Source organism: Rhinichthys klamathensis, unplaced genomic scaffold (genome assembly GCF_029890125.1).
Source record: "Rhinichthys klamathensis goyatoka isolate OS25496 unplaced genomic scaffold, OSU_Roscu_1.1 h1tg000004l_1, whole genome shotgun sequence".
In the NCBI taxonomy this organism is placed as follows: Eukaryota; Metazoa; Chordata; class Actinopteri; order Cypriniformes; family Leuciscidae; genus Rhinichthys; species Rhinichthys klamathensis.
This window is the reverse complement of record NW_026606557.1, coordinates 6920500-6940803: the sequence shown is the minus strand read 5'-3', so window position 1 is coordinate 6940803 and position 20304 is coordinate 6920500. Positions and strand designations below refer to the sequence as shown.

General features: G+C 40.7%; 1 protein-coding gene and 1 long non-coding RNA gene across 2 annotated transcripts; one reads left to right on the top strand and one right to left on the bottom strand.

Moving 5' to 3' along the window:
• Nucleotides 1-3372: 3372 nt before the first annotated feature.
• LOC130087246 (uncharacterized) lies at nt 3373-4299 on the bottom strand. Its single transcript, XR_008807345.1, has 3 exons — nt 4159-4299; nt 3599-3727; nt 3373-3495 (listed from the first exon to the last, which is right to left on the bottom strand). It is a non-coding gene; the product is annotated as an uncharacterized LOC130087246 (long non-coding RNA).
• A 3349-nt stretch (nt 4300-7648) lies between these two features.
• Nucleotides 7649-11047, top strand: LOC130086825 (hemicentin-1-like). Its single transcript, XM_056253032.1, has 5 exons — nt 7649-7725; nt 8176-8436; nt 8537-8866; nt 9127-9369; nt 10917-11047. Exons 1-5 carry the CDS (start codon nt 7662-7664, stop codon nt 11036-11038), a joined length of 1020 nt encoding a protein of 339 aa, XP_056109007.1. The 5' UTR covers nt 7649-7661; the 3' UTR covers nt 11039-11047.
• The last annotated feature ends 9257 nt before the right edge of the window (nt 11048-20304 follow it).

Here is a 20304-nt window from a genome sequence, read left to right as displayed (position 1 = left end):
GAAGGCGATTGGTACCCCGTTCAGGGCTCAGATTATCTCCCTATCGGCTCTGCCTTCATCCGATAGTGAGCGCGATGCCAATCTCCTTTGTCCGGTGCGGGCTCTGAGATTGTACACTACGCGCGCTGCCGCGTTCAGACGCGCTGAGCAGCTTTTCGTGTCGTTTGGGGGGCGCACCAAGGGTCTGGCCGCCTCAAAACAGACACTGTCTAGATGGATAGTGGACGCTATCGCCTCTGCTTACGCATCTAAATGCCTGCCCTGCCCTCTGGGCATCAGGGCGCACTCCACTAGAGGCATGGCCTCATCGTGGGCATGGTCCTGTGGAATTTCCATTCATGACATTTGTGTGGCCGCGGGATGGGCCTCCCCGTCCACTTTTGTCAGGTTTTATAACTTGGAAGTTCCCGCCTTGCAGGCAAAATTACTAGCTGTCTGACGAACAGCTCTCTAAGAAGCTGCATTTCTGGAGGTCCCTCACAACCGGTTCGCCCCTTGTGCTCTCCTGTAATGCTTATACACTTCATGTGCCCGCTCTGCTGGCCCCATACATGCTTATGTGTACACTTCATGAGCCCGCTCTGCGGCCTCTTTGTACATTTACTCCACGTTAAGAAATTCCCCCGGTATATCCCTGGGTTTTTCATGAGTGGATTCGTAGCGCGCACGGCGTTGGCCAGGTGTTCCCGCAGCGTAAGCTAGCTTACGCAATACGAGAGAACCTCTCGTAAGAGAACGAATCGGTTACCTAACGTAACCTCGGTTCTCTCTAGAAGAGGGAACGAGTATTGCGTTCCCGGCCGTGCTTGCGCTACTAGCGTTTCGCTTCACGCTGAAATAAATCAACATATAAGCCTGGGAGAGCGCCTTATATACACCATGGCCACGCCCATTCTGGCGGGTCATGACGCAATGAGCGCGCGGGCGCCTCTCATTGGAAGCGGGTTCAGCCCCGCTCTCCCATAGGCTTAAGCAGTTCTCTCTGAGCGAACCAATGAGCTGCTAGCTAGCCCGCTCTAGGTCTGCCGCAGAGGAACTGCGTTGTGTATGGATACAAAATTATGAAATAATTTTTTGGCTTCAATATCTCAGCAAAGATGAATCTTTCCCGCAGCGTAAGCTAGCTTACGCAATACTCGTTCCCTCTTCTAGAGAGAACCGAGGTTACGTTAGGTAACCGATACGTTTTCTTGTGTTTTTTTATTTTATTTTTGCTGGGTTTTTTTCCATAAATAAAAAAAGACAAGAAAAACAGTCTTAGGTACCTATTTTTGCCTAATTTCTGAAGTCTGGAAATGTAAAATTAGACTATTAGATGGCTCCGAAAGAAATTTCAGACACTGTAAAACTTTAATAAAAAAAAAACAATTACTGTATATGATCAATAAATTATGACAACATATGTTTTTACATTTACCTTTAACTATTCAAAATAAGTTAAGCAATTTTCAACTTTTTATGAGTTTATAAGTTTGTATGTCAGTTTAATTGAATTTAAGTTGAAATAACTTAAACATCAAAGTTGATAGCAACTTTTTACAGTGATATAACACCACAGACCTAATATAACACAATTAGAACAAGGTCTCCATCTCTACGCTGTCTATAAAGACGCTGCTGTTCAGCAGCAGATAATACCTGCCTAAAGTGATACAATTGTATGATTATGAATGTCCTAAAACAAATGTTATGCTTTTTAATAAAAATAGAACTGGTTGTATGTTGTCTGTGGAGTTACTATGAAAGACAGTGACACCAGACAGTAACACCGCAGACAAATTAGCACAAATCTAGACTTATCTAAAATGGAGGCTGCTATCATGATGGTTTCAACATAGGGGACATTTAAGAAATATTTATAAGACTGTATCAAAATTTAGATTATATAAAATATGCGTAACACCACAGACTCTAAAAAAAAAGTCTGACATTAAATTGTCCGAAATTTAGCGAAATTGAATAAGAATTGATCACCTTATTACAATGATCAACCACCACCTGCAATGACCTTTACACACAGGAAGTAGTCCCTCCTCAAAGAGTATAGAAGTACCAAGAGGCGAAACTCCATTGCTAACAAACACACCCATGCGCAGAGCTGCAGCTCCGCCATCTTGGACTGAACGCAACACAGCTGTCATAGTATTGAACGATACCGGTTCCAATTCAAAAGCGGTTAAGGGAACTAAATACTAGTTTCTAGTTAATATCTCTATAGCCTAAACTAAAACGGCGTGTTGAATAATGTACAACAAAATAATGCTTATGGATCGGTTTATAATTAACCGGTTTCGTCATAGAGCATGAAGCTGTCAAATAGGCTATTTATTTACCCCAATAACTTTTTGGGATAACTCGCGTTTTCATACACAGCACAATTTTACAACACCAGTAACAACAGCCCAAGGTCCCTTATGAAATGATTGACAAATTCCTTGAAAAAGCCAAACCACAATGAACAGTGAGTAGGTGAAAGGGACAACACATTAGTAAGAGAGAATTTTTAATAGTAATAGAAGATCATCACAAAATTAACAGTAATAAAATTGGTACTGGTGAGTAGATCACCACATCATTTCTGCCTGCATTACACACAACAAATCAAACATTGGGCAAGTAAAGTGCACACATTTACTACAAATAGAATGACAATGGTAAGTATATTAGCTGTTCTATGTTTTAGTCTTTAGTTTTATTATAATTTAATTCATCGGTGGACAGAACCAGGAGACTTAATGACCTTCTGTAGTGTGCGGACAGATGGCATCGAAAAGACTTTGCAGAGTAGCCGATAACACTTAGGACTGGCATGCAGGAGAGACAAGAAAAAGGCTTTGTCTTGAACGGTCCAACGGAAACCATTAGCCTTGCGCTGGCACATCCGTAACTGGGTGCTGAAAAAAGCATAAGACTTGGCTGGTAACAGTCTCTTCAGTTCATGATTCACATTCGTCTTGCTGGTCTTCTGGCGAGTGAGGTCCCTTACTTTTGCCTTCAGCTTGCATATCTGTGACTTCAGAGACCTGATATGCATAAAAAGTTTTTTAGTAGCGGCTGTCAGGTCTGGTTGCATCGGTGGTGGTAATAAAGGTCCTGCGACAGCATTATTATCTGGTGATGATGGTGGCGACGAAGAACCTGCGACAGCATCATCATCAGGCAAGCTATGTTCCTCAAAAAACGGACTCTGTTTCCCTGTAAAAAAAAAAAAAAAGCACAACATTTGTAACTTAGATCATAAGTGAATAATTTTTTACAGCAAAAAAAACAACAACATTAAATCATTCAACAGCAGAACAAGATGTTTATACGATTTGATAGACATTTAGACTGAGAATAAGTCAACCTGTAACATAACCTAGACTCTTACGTTTCTTTGGTGGCAACTCCTGGCGTGTCTTTGGTGGTTTTCTCTTGTGCTCTATGTCCAGTGGTGGCGGTGGGTTAGGGGCATTAACCATAGTGGGCACTGCATTCCAGTTCAATCCTGCATGGCTGTTTTTTTTTATAATAAAATATTTGATGTTTATAAAATACATTTCAATATCAGTATTCTATGATTATAATACTATTACTAAATATTCTCAATTATACATACACATCTGATGGCCTTTTAAACTGGCTGGGGTGGAAGTGTGCACTGCACACCCTGTAGTTCTGATGGAGCCGCTGGGAGCTTATCCCTGTCAAGCTAGCATTCCTCAGGTTCTGCACCCATCTGGCAGACCTTCAAAATGTTGTACATAATTTCATTTATTTCACTTTCCGGAGGTGCACCTAACTAACTGTCGGTAACGTTCACGTTAACTTTAACTTTACTGGAGCTGAAGAAACATCAACGGGATCATAAATCGGATTATCATAAAGTTATCAGAGTGGATATTGCCTTCAAGCGAGCAGATAAGACTAAAATGTTTGCTAGTGGCTAACATTGGTAGGTTCAGTAACGTTAATTTAGGCAGGTTAGGGGTTCATATTTCTCTGGAAATTTGCTTTTTAAAAAGCCCATTTAGAGTCTTGACTCAATTTCGACCAAATACATAACGTTAGCTGACTGTTACTGCGGCTATGGGATAGCTTACATTAACGTTCCTACAGCACCTCTTATCGTTGACGTTAGCTCACCTTAACGTTAATAAAACACCTTTTCTACTTTACCTCTCTGGATCTTTGGGGAATCTATGAAATGCTAGTTGATTGGTTGTACACTGGTAGTTGTTGCAGTTGATGGCAGAACACTGTTTTCTTTGTTTCCAATTATTTCCAGACATAATGTTAATGCTGTATAGTTGTGCTAAAGGTAAAGCCGCTTGGTTCAGTCCAAAATGGCGACAACGGCGCCATCTAGCGATTGTTGTCAAAACTGCGAGGTGAAACTCCGTTGCCCTCAAAGCCCGTCTACGCCCATAACAATTCTTGCCACCTTCTGCTCCGGAGTGTGAATCAGACAATAGGCTTACAATCTAGATTCCACATAAAAATAAATAAAAGAAAATAATAATCTTATAACACACACACACATTAATTCATTCCCCGGCCAACACACTTTCCCATATCCCTGTTTAGCCTATCCCCCTGTTTCCTTTAAGAAAGTTAACAACCTGTGCTCTGTCATATGTCCAACAATCCTTTTAATGTTAATTCCTGCACCCCTAATTCCCTCAAATTATCACTCATTATCATTCTCTGTACCTCATACCTCCTCCTACATATTATAATTATGTGCTCCACTGACTCCTCTTCCTGACACCACTCACACAAGCCTGTCTCGTGTTTTCCTATCATTTTCAGTGATTTGTTTAGAGCACCGTGCCCCAGTCATTACCTTGTCATTACAGTTTCCTCTCTCCTGTGCCCACCACCACAGAGTTATTTTTACACTCTTTTGAATGCCTTCCTTTCTCCTCTCTGTCCCACCTTTCTTGCCACATTTGGTTAGTTTTTTGCCAGATGATATGACCTCTGCTTTTTCACTTCTTTAAAGCCCTCTTTGCCAATTCATCCACCTGCTCATTCCCTTTCACCCCTACATGTGCTGGAAGTGGAACTCACATAAATTGTACCTGTCCTCCTTGATTTGTTATCCTTGTAATTGACTGAAGGACTTCATACAACACATCCTGACAGCTTTTTGAGTGAAAAGACCTTAAACTCACAAGGACTGTGAATCAGAGCATCAGCACCTTTGCTTGTCTTGTTTTTTCCACCCATCTTAACGCAACTAACACTGCCACCATTTCCACTGTGTATACTCCTAAAAAATCTGATGTTCTTCTATTAATTCCTATTCCTTTAGCAGGTATTGCCACCCCATATCTTGTCACTCCTGTCTCAGGTTTCTTAGAACCATCTATATATGAATGAATTCTTTATAATCTTTATTTATGTGGTACTTGAATGCACTTACCAAATCTATTTGATCTTTTTCTTTCCTTTTTAACTCAATTTACCAGTCAATATCTGGCCAGATCAAATACTCCAAATTCGTTTGCTACCTCATTGCCTACTCGACTAAAATTATATCTTGCGTTCTCCCATGTCTCCTGCAACACTACTTTTGTGGGGTGGAAATCATTATGTCCCTGCAAATTAGCCCAGTCTCCTAAACAATTGAATTAATACATTCAACATTACCATTTTATCTGTTTTAAAAATGTTACATTTTTGCAGTTACATCCCAGGATACCTCTTTGAAGCAGATTTGGCAACACATGAAATCTCCCAAACGTGATTAAATATGCTTTATATATATATATATATATATATATATATATAACTTTTATGAGTTCACAACTAGTTTTCACCCTACAGAATATAAATATGCAAACATTTTATGATTTATTGGTTTTTAAAGCTTATTATGTTGCAATGTAGGGGAACACCATTTGCCACCGCAAGTGAAGAATGACCTAGCAGCATGTATTTATTAATTAATTTGTTTTGTTGTGATATTACACAGATAATGTGCGTTTCCCTGAAAATAATTAATGTTCGTCAATCCAATGAGATTTCAGACATTCAACACCTTCGTAGTATAACAGCAGTAAAAATAACAGCAATAAATGAGAGATTTTTTTGTCATAACAACATCTGCAAAAATAAAGAAGAAATTAGGTTGTCAAGTGTCACAAGTGGTCTTTTGCATGGAGTAAGTATAGGGGCATCGGGATTCTCACTTTTGAAACTTGCTTTGTTGACTGACTGGCGACAGTCTTAATATTGCTTAATATTAGTCATTCATAATGCTATTTCCAATCAAACCCCCAAAACATTGGAGATTAAAATGGATCTCCATTCTACTGTAACCCATAGTGATTTATTATATTATGTGTGTGTGCAGAATTGTGTTCCTGAGTCCTCAGTCAAGCCGAGGACAGTCTGTGTACAATTTAAGATTTATACACAATTATGGTTAAGTGTTGTGAATCATTCATGAATGATTCATTTTGTGAATGATTAATTTAACCATTTCAATTATTTAGCCTATTTGATATTAATGACTCCCTTTCCAGCCCAAAGCTGTTTTCAATATGTACTTATTGTACATTGTGCAAGACAGAGCAAAAGTGGCCTCAATAAATTCACAGATGACATCATAATGACAGTTGGCCGCTCAATAACAATGAAACCGCAAATAAATCAGAACCAGAACTTACAATTTGGTGCATCAACAAAACCCTAAACTGATCCAAAAATCTGATCTCTCAACCTGGATCTTGTAAGAAGGGTTGTGAACAAACACTTACGTCACAGTCTTGTTTCTGGGTTTGTTCTGTTCTATCCTAAATTACCACAAAATGTGACCCTGCACCACAAAACCAGTCACATGGGTCAATATTTTTTTTAAATTGAGATTTATACATAATCTGAAAGCTGAATAAATAAGCTTTCCAAGGATAGGACAATATTTGGCAGAGATACAACTATTTGAAAATCTGGAATCTGAGGGTGCGAAAAAATCGAAACATTGAGAAAATCGCCTTTAAAGTTCTACATTTATGTTCGCGATTGTGCTGCATTCTCTCACAAAAATAAATGTTGCATATATTTACGGTTGGAAATGTACAAAATATCTTCATGGAACATGATCTTTCCCTAATATCCTAATGATTTTTGGCATAAAAGATAAATCGATAATTTTGACCCGTACAATGTATTGTTGGCTATTGCCACAAATATACCCGTGCGGTGCAACTTGTGACTGGTTTTGTGATCCAGGGTCACAAATTGGCGTTTGCAATAAAACAGAACCTTTTTTAGGCCAAGGACCCCTTTGAAAATGTTTTTGGAGAAACTTTAAATACATTTTTTTTGTTGTTTTTGTATAATGTTACATTTCTTTGAAAGCCTCAAATTATGAACCAAAGAAGGAATTCATGTGCCAAACAACATCAGTCTCTTCTACAGATGTTCTGGTTATCTGTTTAGGGGAAACCTCATTATTCAAGTTATTTTCAAGTATTCAAGTTCATTTAGTTTCATTTCTGCTTCTGTCTTGCAGTCATCCATTAATTTGTACTCAAGATATTTTTTGGGTGGGGTTAGTTCTTTTTTTTTATCAGTATTGCCATGCTTGAGCTCTTCAGTCACAGGCTTACAGTCAGAGTTACAGTGATAAAGTTTGATCTTATTTACAGTATATTGATCAATTGTTTTTTAATATGCTTCAACATTTCTTTGGACTTGTTTATCTCTCGGCAGTTTCACAGCTTGTGAGTTTCACAGGTTTGTATGTTGTCTTAATTCTGTCTTTTATTATTCATGCATCTGGAATGAGACTAAATATGTTGTAAATGATCATGACTTTTTTCTTGGTCTTAAGACCAGAATAGGGAGTGTTAAATTAATTTCTGTTCAGTTAACATGTTTGAGTTTGGACTAGCGCTGCCAAAAGTTGCCTTTCTACTGCATTAGTAAAGCTTTTTTGTTGCATATGATAATAGATGGGCTTTTACATAAACCCATTACATTTTTCACTAGCTATTAAGATGTCATGGTCCCAACTATAAAATACAAAACTCTAGAGGCCTGTGGACCAGTGGTCAGTTTGCAGGTCTTAATGACTCTTAGAAAGTTATTTCTGTGTCTGCTTGTAATCCAATACTTTAGTGCTGCTCTTCTGTGCTGAATCTTCATCAGTTTCAAATCACATCCTTCTCGATATGTGTGTAACAGGTACACATGCTGATGAATGTCCTCTTCAGCTCAACCCAGAGAGAGTTATTGTGGAGTTCGGCGGTCCTGTTTCAGCCGACTGCAGCACTTCTGTCCAGCATAAAGGAATGGGATGGGAAGCCAGTGAGGGAGCAGTGGGCATGAGCAAAGACAGTCTGATCACATGGAGAGTGTCAAACCTGACAGAATGGGACATACAGCCAGTCTGCTACATAAACCATAAGGGACAGTGTGAAATTACTCTCCCAGTGACTATTTACAGTGAGTTTCTCTGTTATTGATATTGTTATATTTTCATTCTCAGAAATATCTACTATACATTGATGACTGCAGATATCAGTGTGTAAATCTTCCTCCACAGAGACTCCAGACAGTGTGTCCATCAGCACTGTGAATCACACCGGACCAATGATGGAGGGAAACCAGTATGAGCTCCAGTGTGACGTTCTCAATGTGGCTCCTGTTCAGACTCTCACTGTCAACTGGTACAAAGGACAGACTCTGGTGGATCAAACCATCTTCACTGACACCATCAAGACTCCAGTCAGTAAAACATCTAAACTCCTGATCCGTCCAGACAGAGCTGATGATGGAGCTCAGTACTGGTGTGAAGCAAAGCTGGAACTGGGAGAAGAAGGACCTCGACCTTCTCCAACAGCCCCGTCAAAACATCTTAACATTACTGTATATTGTAAGTAAGATCCGTCGGTTTCTATTAATCTTTTAAGAACATCTGTTGTCCAAATCAAGCAGATTTTAGCACTTACCGTGTGACAAGTTGTTTGGGGATAGGGATCAGATGCAATGTAACTTTTTCTTGTCAATTTTCTAAATTTGATCAATTTAGCTGAAAACTACTAAATTAAAATGATTGTAGATTAACATTTAATTTATGATGCCATATGCAATGCAAAACCTCTTACACTGCTTTTCTTTCACTCCTTCCTGCAGCTGGACCGATCATCAATGAGACCAAACTGCCCTCCATAGTGCCTGTGTTTCAAGGATATCCAGTGGTGATTGTTTGTGAAGCTGAGGGAAACCCAAAACCAACAATCAGCTGGAATCTCAGCACAACTGATATAGTTTATAGTGAAACTCTTACTATAACAGAATCAACATCTGAGGATCTGCACTGCATTGCGAGCAATTCAGTTGGCAGCACCATCAGACGTGTAAAAGTGTCCAAACAAGGTAACTGTGTTAATTTTTGTAACATTTTCCATTGTAAGTGACTCAGTTTAAAGGTGCACTATGCAGGATTTTCACAAAAAATAAAACAATAAGTATGTCATTACTGATGGTCCACTAGAAGTCAGGTGCGTTCAAGTCACTTTCGTCAGAGCAAGCAATCGTTAAAATACAGCAAGGTTTTTATACTCTACTTCTAGAAAATGAAGAACAAAGAATGTGCTTTAGGTGTGTTTTGCTTTTTTATGTTTAATAATTAATTTATGAAGCCACTGTAAACTTTATCGTTACATAATATTATATTGTTATATTACAATGTATTTGGTGCAGGCATTTAGCTTGTTATGCTGTAAATAAAAAAGCCTGACAATGTCACAGCTAAACACCGATGGCTGACACGTTTCTCACTGATATTAGCCTGGTCCCACCAGACTCTCGTACATTTCATTTGTACAGAGAGTCTGGCCTCGCTCCATTGACAAGCGTTAACTTCCTTGTAGGCGGGTACTCGGTTGAAGTTTAAAACTATTGGATCTGCCCAGAGCCACTCTGCCATAACTAATCGCTAACCGCTATCTGTAACTACGCGCTACAGTGGACGCTTCAGTACCATTATGTACCACTCTCCTCCGAGCTAAGCAAACAAATTAAATGTATTAATAATAATTTAAAACTAAATTATACGATAGAAATTACGGCAGCGCTGTGGATTATTTTCTCATTCAATATTTTTTAGGAGGCTGCTGCCTCCCTTGCCCCCTCGGAGGAAACACACACACACACACACACACACACACACACACACACACACACACACATACACATACACACACACATTGTGGGCATGATTAGAACAGGCTGGGCAACTATGGCCCAATAGATACACTTTCCTGCAGAGTTTACCTCCAGCCATGACAAAATTCACCTGCCATTAGCTTTCTAGTGCTTTCTAGTATTCCTGAAGACCTTGATTAGGTTGTTCAGGTGTGTTTGATTAGGGTTGTAACTAAACTTTGCAGGATAATGGATCTTGAGGGCCAGAGTTGCCCAACCCTGCTTTGAGTATATAGTCACACTTGTGATCTTGGCATTCAAAAATGACCACCATAGGAAATTAATGGAAAATATGAACATACAGAACATTTTTTGGTGGGTACAATCTACTAATCGCCCATGATTAAGTAGTTTCTGCTACTGTCAAATGTACGCAAATACAACCTGTGATAAAAGTAAGTAATTATGTCTGAAAATTCTCTAAGTAGGAAATATGCTGTGTAATAGCCTAGGGCTATAGGCATCTAGTACCATCTGCCTTCTTGGATATTAAATACATTTGCTCTATTTTTAACTTAATACTGTATTCAATGAAAATGAAAGAAAATATGATGATATTGTCCATTAGATATTAACAATAGCTCTTAGAACAACCTTTTAATTATGTGATATATTACTGTTCAGTCATTTAACCACAAAATGAATGTTGTGCTAAAGATTTTGAGTTTTATATTACTTAATCATTACCTGAACCTATTTTGCTTTTTCCTTTCTAGGCAAATCTCTAAACTACATTTATAGTTTTGCAGCGGCCGTTGCACTGCTTCTTATAATCATCGCATTACTTATCTATGTGTGGAAAAAGAAACAATCAACTGGAAGTTATCGCAGTCAGTAAAGCAGTATGAGCTGTACATCATGTATGACTATGTGTCAGTGTCAAAGAAGATTGTCTGAGATAAAAAAAGAAATGTTTAAAACGTATCAAGTTATTTTATCACATGACGACAATTTTTTTTCCTGTAAGTTGTTTATGCCAAAGGCCTACTAACTTTTATTTGCTGTACAAAAGTGTTATGTTGTGAGATTATCAAAGTTGCCTATGTGACAAGAAAAAGATCTCTTTGTACGAAATAACTTAATACTGTTGTTAGACATGTTTATGCATAAATGCAGATGCTGAAAAACATCACCCCAGATTCACGCTTTAAAAACTGTCTGAGGCGATGGACAATCTCCAAAGGCAGAAATTTGCTTTCTATGTTAGACAAATTTGACAACACTTTTCATTTACTCTATGTACTTCTTCTTTAAACCAATTCTTCTGTGTGTGACTTAAGCCTGTATTGAGTAATAATATGCCTGTTTTGTTCTTTTAACAAAGGGAGAAAAATGCTATACAAAAGGTTTCTTTCTTTCTTTCCTTCTCGATCCTTTTAATGAGACTTAAAAAAACATATAAACTTCTCATAATTCGGACAGTTTTTGTATAATTAGATTTTTTAAAATGCATTTCTGAATTGCTTAGATCCAAACAAGTCAGGCCTGACTATAACTGACAGCAAAATGCTTCTTTTTTATATAAAAATGGAAAATGCTTTCAGGATGTACACTACCGTTCAAAAGTTTGGGGTCAGTGAGAATTTTATTTTTATTTTTTGGAGGAAAGAAATCAATACTTTTATTTATCAAGGAATAATTAATTTGATCGAAAGTGACAGTAAAGACATTTATAATGTTACAAAAGTCTTTTGAACTTCCTATTCATCAAAGAATCCTAAAAAAAAAAAAAAACTGTACAACTGACAGACCAACAACTGTTTCAACATTGATAATAATAATAAATGTTTCTTGAGCATCATTTGACACTGAAGACACTGACACTGGTGATGCTGAAAATTCAGCTTTGATCACAGGAATAAATTACACTTTACTATATATTCACACAGAAAACAGCTGATTTACACTGGAATAATATTTAATACTATAACTGATTTTTGTTGTATTTTTAATCAAATAAGCGCAGCCATGGTTAGCAGAAGAGAATTCTTTTAAAAGTATTTAAAATCGTACCGACCCCAAACTTTTGAACGGTAGTGTATGTTTTCAAGAATATTGTTAATGATTGATGTGTGGTGTTAATAATTTAATAAAGCTAATGTCCTTTCCCCACTCACTCTAGTTCTCTTGTTTTAATTATGAAACACTATAGTAAATTTTAATTTAATTGAAAGGGTATAGGGATAGAGTAAGGTTTATTGTTGAGGTTCCCTTTCGAAAGGGAACTCAACTCGCACTGCGTTGAATGACGCTTTGGGGAACGCCTTCAGGTGTCTGAAATCACAATCAAATCACGTCAATCACATTGACCGGCGACAGCCCGTGAATCATTAATGTAAATGATTAACATGCGACCTGGAAGTATAAAAGGGCGCCTTGCAAACATGACAATATCCTTTTTTGTCTTCAGGGACTGTTTTGTCTGTAACCGCTTTGAAAATCAGGTAATTATGAAATGCTTTCAGAAGTGTGCAGACCCGTGCCCAAGATATCTGAAGCCGGGTGACACACACGAGCTGTGCATTTTTCTGTCTGGGAAGGAAGAGCGCGCACAGGCAGTTCTCGAGGGACAATATCACCCTTGTAAACCTCAGGGTGAGGTGGGAGTATTCCCCTGTGAAACACTGAGTACTTCACTTTCAGTTCTGTATTATCCTACCTCGCACTACTATGGCTCGGGTCGAGCGGAAAGCTTTAGCTTCACTTCTTCTTTTGTCGAAGTACGCTCCCCTGAAGCCAGAGCATTGCCATGAGCTGACGCCCATGCGTACAGATGGTAGGCCCCTGACTCTGGGGCCTCCGTTGAAGCAGAGTGGCGTATGTTGTACTCCCCTTGTTTTAAGGGTACTAGCTCTCTTGCTGAGTTCACTGCCATGGGCAATGTGATTAGGCACCAGGATGCTGTGTAAACAGCTTATCTGCCAACGAAGGCTGCACCGTTAGGTAGTATGGTTCCCAACAGTGTACCTTTGTAGCAGAATTGACTTACTATCAGCTAGTAGGCCCAGGGACGTGCACAGGAATTTTGAGGGGCAGTTGCTCTGACCTGAAAAAAGGGCACTCTAAACTGCTGCTAAACTGCTAAACCCAGTGCCGATCCTGACCTCCCCCTCGGGGCCCTAAGCAAAATTCTGCTAATGGGCCTCTACCTGACCTGTGACGCCGTGAGCTATGTAAACCATTTGCCATTGCCACAGTCACACCTGACACTTCAGTGCTCCCAATAGAATCCTCCCTCCTTTAAACAAAACAGTCAAAGAATAAGTACAACAATATAGAACAGAATGAGGTTCAAACAAACAATATTTATTAAATAGAGTATTTTCTATAGAATGTTAAGATAACAGTGAATATTAACGTAAACATAAATAAGAAGAAAATAAATTATAACCCTGAGCTTTGGCTTTTGGGATTAACTTTGGTTCTCTCTACAGCCTGGGTATTTTCGGCATCAGTATGATTTTTTTTTTTTTTATGCATGTTGAAGCAATTCTTGATTTATGGTTATTATTTCCTGAGGGATGTGCATCCATATTGACCAGTATGTCCAGCTAATCAACATTTTAAATTCAATATAGCCTATAAATCAATAGTCAATCAATGTCAAATTGTCAATACATTGCTTTCTATCTTGCATAATTAGTGCAGTTGTTTAGAGTTTTTAACTACACTGAGACTAGATAATCAGTGTCTTGTTTTATAATGTGTACTTTGATTGGGAGTGCCATCATTCACGTGCATGTATTGTACAGTATGTCTGGTCTCCACATATTTCTGCTTGAAAAATGCGAGTTTCATTTCGTGCACGCGCATATGAACGCACGATATGAACGCGGCAACGCGGTTATGTTTTTCGAGCTGCAGTAAACAAACTGTTGCACTTTGTCGTTTATCAAAAACAAATGTAATAAATAATTGTATTTTACTTTCACTTTTGTCAGGCACAAAGTGATGCAAGAGATGCACTGCCTGCCCAGCTAGGTTAGCAAGACCGAAAAACATCTAACTTTGCTGACATCAAACTTAGAGAGGAGAGAACACAAGTTTACCTGATTGTTGTTCCCGCAATTCACTTAAGTAATTTGCGGGGCCTTACGCACTGGTCACGTGCAGTCTATGGTCGTGTGCAGCGCTGCAGCCACGTAAACAGTTTGCCCCTCCCTTACTGACTTTCACTTTCGATGCCCGAATGGAAGTGAATGAGGCTTTGCGATTTTTTATTTTTTTATTTTTTTTATCTAGGCCTACGTGAAATTCTGCATCCATTGTAACGATTTTTTTTTTTTTTTTTTTTGGAAGGGCAACCTGAGTCGAGAAGGGCATATGGGCAGTTGCCCGGGCAACCCCCCTGTGCACGTCCCTGCCTCCAGGCCTCCCTGAAGGTGAATTCCCACTTACGCTGGCTATCAGGTAGTAGGCCTCACCAGGCCTCCCTGGAGGCAATCCCAAGGACAGGCAACTGGACAGCTAGCCTGACTTACTATCGGGTAGTTGGCCTCACCGGGCCTCCCTAAAGGGTGAGCTCCCACATGCTGTGACTCTCAGGTAGTAGGCCCCACTAGGCCTCCCTGAATAGAAACTGTCAGGTAGTAGGCCCCACCAGGCCTCCCTGAATAGAAACTGTCAGGTAGTAGGCCTCACCAGTCCTCCCTGAAGGCGAGCTCCCACGTACTGTGGTTATCAGGTAGTAGGCCTGATAGCCAGCTTCGCAGTCCCTCGGGTTAGATGCCTTACCTAAAGGCAAGTGTCCAGAGGCTCTGTCTTCGGACAGACAGGAAGTGGCCAGACTAAGTGTCTATGTAACTGACGCCAGGTCAGGCCGTCCTGGTGGCATTTCGGGGTGAGTAGGTTCCCTTGAATAGTGATTGGGTTCCTTCGGGTTCCCTAGCCACATTCCCTAGAAGGGACCCCTTCTAATTGAAGTTGTGGTCCTAGGGCTTTGAGCAGGCCCAGGTAGGCCTTTCATTTAACCATGTTTATGGAGGTTTTCCTGCAAGGCCTATAGCTTGGGCTATGACCGTAGGGAATGCTGTCACTGACAGCCCAGTGTGACCTGACGGTGAGTGGTTCTAGCATTTCATTTGAATTTGCTGGTTCGGACAGTTGTCACTGCCAATGGGTATACACTCCCCTTAGCATGGCGGCGTGGGTATATCGTTCCCCAAAGCGTCATTCGACGCAGTGTCTCGTTCCCTGTTCTCAGGGAACACAGGTTACAGTCGTAACCTGAGACGGTTTATAGCTATAATTATAGGTCTGTATTTGATTGTATAATTTTTTTTTTTTTACTAATAGGCCTAGCTGTTATTTCATAATTCATAATATTCAAAAGCTAATAAGTTAGCCTTACAAAAAACAAACAAAAAAAAAACATGAAATAAATGTAGGCTACTTGAAAAGATTGTTTTAGTCAATGATATCCTTGTTTCTTCACGGGAGGCGTACCTTAGCCTATAGGGCCATGGTTAGTATTGCGGGATGCAGACAGACCCTTCTAGTCATGTGTGGCCCTTCCCAAACTTCATATAGCCTACACTTTCTGTGTGAATGGTGTCCCATTTGTCATTTTAGGTCTCAGAAGGGTGCTCGCGAGCGCCCTGTGCGAACGATTTGCGCCCTGGATGCGCACTTTTGCCAAGCCCGCGCTGAAGCGAGCCAGTCAAAGCGGCATTACGTCACGAAAGGGCGGACTCGTAGGAAGTCGCATAGCCTACTTCCCATATAGTAGACGAAAACCAGTGTCAGTGTGAGACAAAAGCAGTAGCTTATGTCCAAATTACAGTAGGTATGATAAAAGAGGAGACAAAAAAAATGGGGGGTGGGGAAACTGGACAGAGGACCAGGACTCTCCAATGAAGAGCGGCAGACAACAGTAAGTGGTGGGCAGGACACAGGGGACTACAGTTAGGTAGCGGTAGACAGTGGATTTTCTCTTTTCACAGGACAGCATCAGACAACTGAGTGTCACCTTTCTTTCGCAGGGCAGCAGCAGGCGAAATGCAGCGGCGGGTGACAGGATCTCTCTGTTCACAGAACAGCAATGGCGAGTACAGAATCCAGCAGTTAATAACGGAGTCTTCTCTTACCCCAGGACAGCAAGGGGCAGATGTAGATCTTCACAACGACACACAGAGCTGAACTTCTCCTCTCTTTACCACAGCGGCATGAACTGGGACACCTGTACAAAGCTTTACCCCCAGCAATTCAAATTATTTCCTGACGCACCGCCGGGCTAGACGATCCCCGACAAAGATTTCAGAGTGCTGGTAGCATTTAATTTTCCCATACTCGTGCTTGCATCAAACCACTGTAAATCTTCACACGTGCTCACTTCAATCTTCAGACACTGCAATGACACACCACTTCACAGTGAAAAGTATACCTTCACTCCACCTCGTCGGGGCCGGCCAATCCACCGTCGTGATCTTCAAAAGGGGGACATCAGGTTTGACGAACGATCAAATGACTCGTTTCTCTCACGATAACAACCTGTACATTCAACAATGCTTTCACTCGTTCCGTTCTCAATCTCAATCATGCCCCGCGCCTCGACCGCACTTTATCCTTCCCGTCTCTGCTTCTGTTGCTGCCCCACCGCTTTTGCCTCTCTTGCTCTCGTGCCTCACACTTTGATGGCGACCGCTTTGCTCTTCTAGCCTCTTCAAGCCGCCGCTTTTAAATCCCCCGTTGGAGACACGCGCTCCAATGGCTGCTTGATTAGCCGCTGCAGCTGCCGCTTGTCAACGCGGTCGGCCATGACAGGCCGTCGGAACCGGCCTGGTGTCGCACCGGAAGTCTCCCCCAGGGCAACTCGTTCCGCTCCCAAAGTTCCTTCTATGTCACCCGGTGACAAAATGCTATTGTGTAGGCTAGATATTTGGGGATGACCATAATTAACCGCTTAGCCCTTAACCAACAATATGAATTTTGAACAATTAACCGTTAAACTGTAGCCTAATGCAATTTGTAAAGTTGTTTTTTTTTCAACCCATGTTAAATGTAAACTTTAAAACGTTTGCTGCAACACATATCAGTTAAAATTGCAAACATTTACAAAATTACAAAACAAACAGTGTTCTAGCCAATAACTGACAAGAATGATTTTGAGGGTTAGTGCGCGTACACATGAAGGGGGGTGTGGAGGGGAGAGAAGCATGAAGAGGGAAGTTAGAATTATAACTCTTTAAGTTTGATATGGCCGACACACGACCAAAAAGACGACGTTCCGATGAACAGATTGCAAAAATGCAAAGAAGAGGGAAAAGGAGAAGGAACGTGCAAAGTCCCGAATTTACATTGGAAAAGCCTTCGAAAGGTGGCGAGAACTCCGCCGGCAGAAGGGCTTCCAATCCGACATTCAGGTAGGCCTAGCTCTGTTTTTGCTGGACATGTGGGTAATCCAGTTTGGTTTTTCTAAATGGACTTTCATGTTCGCCTAACAAACACAAGGATAAAATTAGCTAGAACAATGCAGTCAGTGCGAACTTTGGTGAACAACATAGTTTCTAGCAGCTAGCTATCGATCTCTATTGTAAATGATCAAGCAAACTCACCGTAGGGCGACAGTTTGTGTGAATGATTGTTTTCACCCACTGTTTGTTATGAATTTGAATGTTCATTCATAGCCTAGTGACAACTTTGACTAAATTTGTTTACGACGGTGAACAATCCCTTTAACCTTGTTTTATGGACTCTTCAAATCAGATTAAAAACAAAAAAATAACAACTTTCCTTTAAAGGGGTCATGAACTGGCTTTTAAAAAAAATGTATATTGTTGTCTGAGGTCAACTTATGACGTTCGCTTGGTTTTTACATTCAAAAACATCAAAATGAATAAGTAATAGGCTATTTTCTACCCTAGTTTTGAGCCTAGCTCAAAAACGCTCGGTTTTTATGGGCGTCTCGCATTGAAGACTTAGAAGTAAACTCCCACTGCTGTGAGTGGATAACAGTTTTGCATATTATAATGAGTTTCGTGTAATGCGCTAATCGGTGGGCGGGGCTAAACCGGCCGTGTTGAAGTAGGCGTTGATCTTCTTCTGCGGGGGTGGTGTTTTATCCTCTTTGTCGTCATAGTTCCCCACTTTGAAAAACGAGTCGTTTGCTGAGCCTGGTGTCAATAAAAGCTTTTATTGGACTAACAAGGACGTTTTCAGTTCTGAAACTTACAGGATATTCTTATAATATGATGACCTCTTTAGATGTCAAAAGCTCAAGGAAAATTTGATTTCTCCGTTCATTACCCCTTTAATAAATTTCAAGATTCCAGTTAGAGCTGAATTTTCTAACATTCCCAGAAAGTTGCAGGGAATTATTTTGTAAGTCCAACAGTGGAAGAAACCCTAAACTGCTCCAAAAACTGTGTTGTGGATGAACACTAAGGGCCCTATTTTAACGATCTGAAACGCAAGTGTCAAAGCGCAAAGCGCAAGTAACTTTGTGGGCGGATCCCGGCGCTGTTGCTATTTTCCCGGCGGGATAAATGCCTCTTGCGCCTGGCGCAAATCTAAAAGGGGTTGGTCTGAAGTAGCTTCATTATTCATAGGTGTAGTTTGGGCGTAACGTGAAATAAACCAATCAGAGCGTCATCTCACATTCCCTTTAAGAGCAGGCGCGCTTGTTCTAAAGCGGATTCCTATTATAACGGCGGATTTGCCAGGCGCGCGCCAGGAGCGGTTCACAGCCGAGGAGAGCAGCGTTCTCGTCAGGGCCGTAAAACACAGAGAAGTGATATTGGGGATGTAGAAACCAACCCAAATTAACTTCTGTTAAACAGGCGTATGATAATTTGGGTAAATGTGTAAGCTATGTATGCTTTTATAATAAATTGCCTATCTATCTATCTATCTATCTATCTATCTATCTATCTATCTATCTATCTATCTATCTATCTATCGTAATAATGTATGATTTGCAAAAATGAAAACTGCTGCTTAGATGAGAGAATCAAAGTGTATGCGCGTTGTGCACACGTTACATTAATTATGGCCAAGCATGCGCCCTTAAAATAGCATAATGAACAACGCGCAACGCGCCACTGACTTTAGACTATTTTTTTCTGGTCAGTGGCGCATTTGTTACATAGAACAGCAAAATAGCATGAGGGAAAGTTTGCGCCGGAACACGCCTCCTTTTTGCGCTGAACCGCCCCGGGGAGCGCAAGTGTATTTCTTAGTTAACCGACGTGTGTCTGTGGAGGGAAAAGCCCGCTTTGCGTGGGTGCGAAATAGGAATGATACATGCGTCAGTGTACAAAGTCATTTGCGCCGAGTGCAAGATAGGGCCCTAACTCATACCTGTCAACACTCCCGTTTTTCCCGGGTTTCTCCCGTTTTTTAGCCCTATATCCCGGACCCCTCCCGGTTTGTTATTTCTGCCGGGAAACTCCCGTAATTTGCATGGCCCAAACTCCTTTATGAATAATCGGACCAATATGTTTGTCTAATGTTGACCAGTTGCCAGATTGTATTAAATGCATTATATTCACACAATCCACAGACCATTTACAATTTCAACCCGTGTGTCACCTCAACCTGGCAACCTATAACCCAGTTGCGCAGTCACGGAAAGTATAACCCGAAAGCGAGCCGATAGACATGATGGCAGGTAAAGGTGGTGTCCCCGCAATGAAACTGAAGTACAGTTTGTAACGCGTTGCTTCAGGAAGATTAGGGATAAGTTAGCTCACAACTGAAGTTATTGCATGCAGAGGCCAGACGGAGGCGATTGGCATCTCACAACTCGCACTTTATTCCCAAATCGAACTCGTGTAGCCTAACTGTCTGTCACACGTTCTACCGTCCACATCGTTACTTAATAAACAAAATAAGATCAAAATTAGCATCAAACAGAAATTACTCGCATACATGGGGTGTTCGCATAGACAGTAAAAGGGGTGTTCGAGGCCCAAGGCACATAAAATACAATACTGCCGACAGTTCAACAGGGAGCGCACAGCTCTTAAAGGGGCCACACCTTATTTCCAGTCGTTACAAGTTGTACATTTACCCCAACCCCCAATCCCCCCCCTCCCCCGCCGCCGGAGAAATCTCCCGGATTTTGAAAACCAAATGTTGACAGGTATGCCCTAACTGTTGATGTCA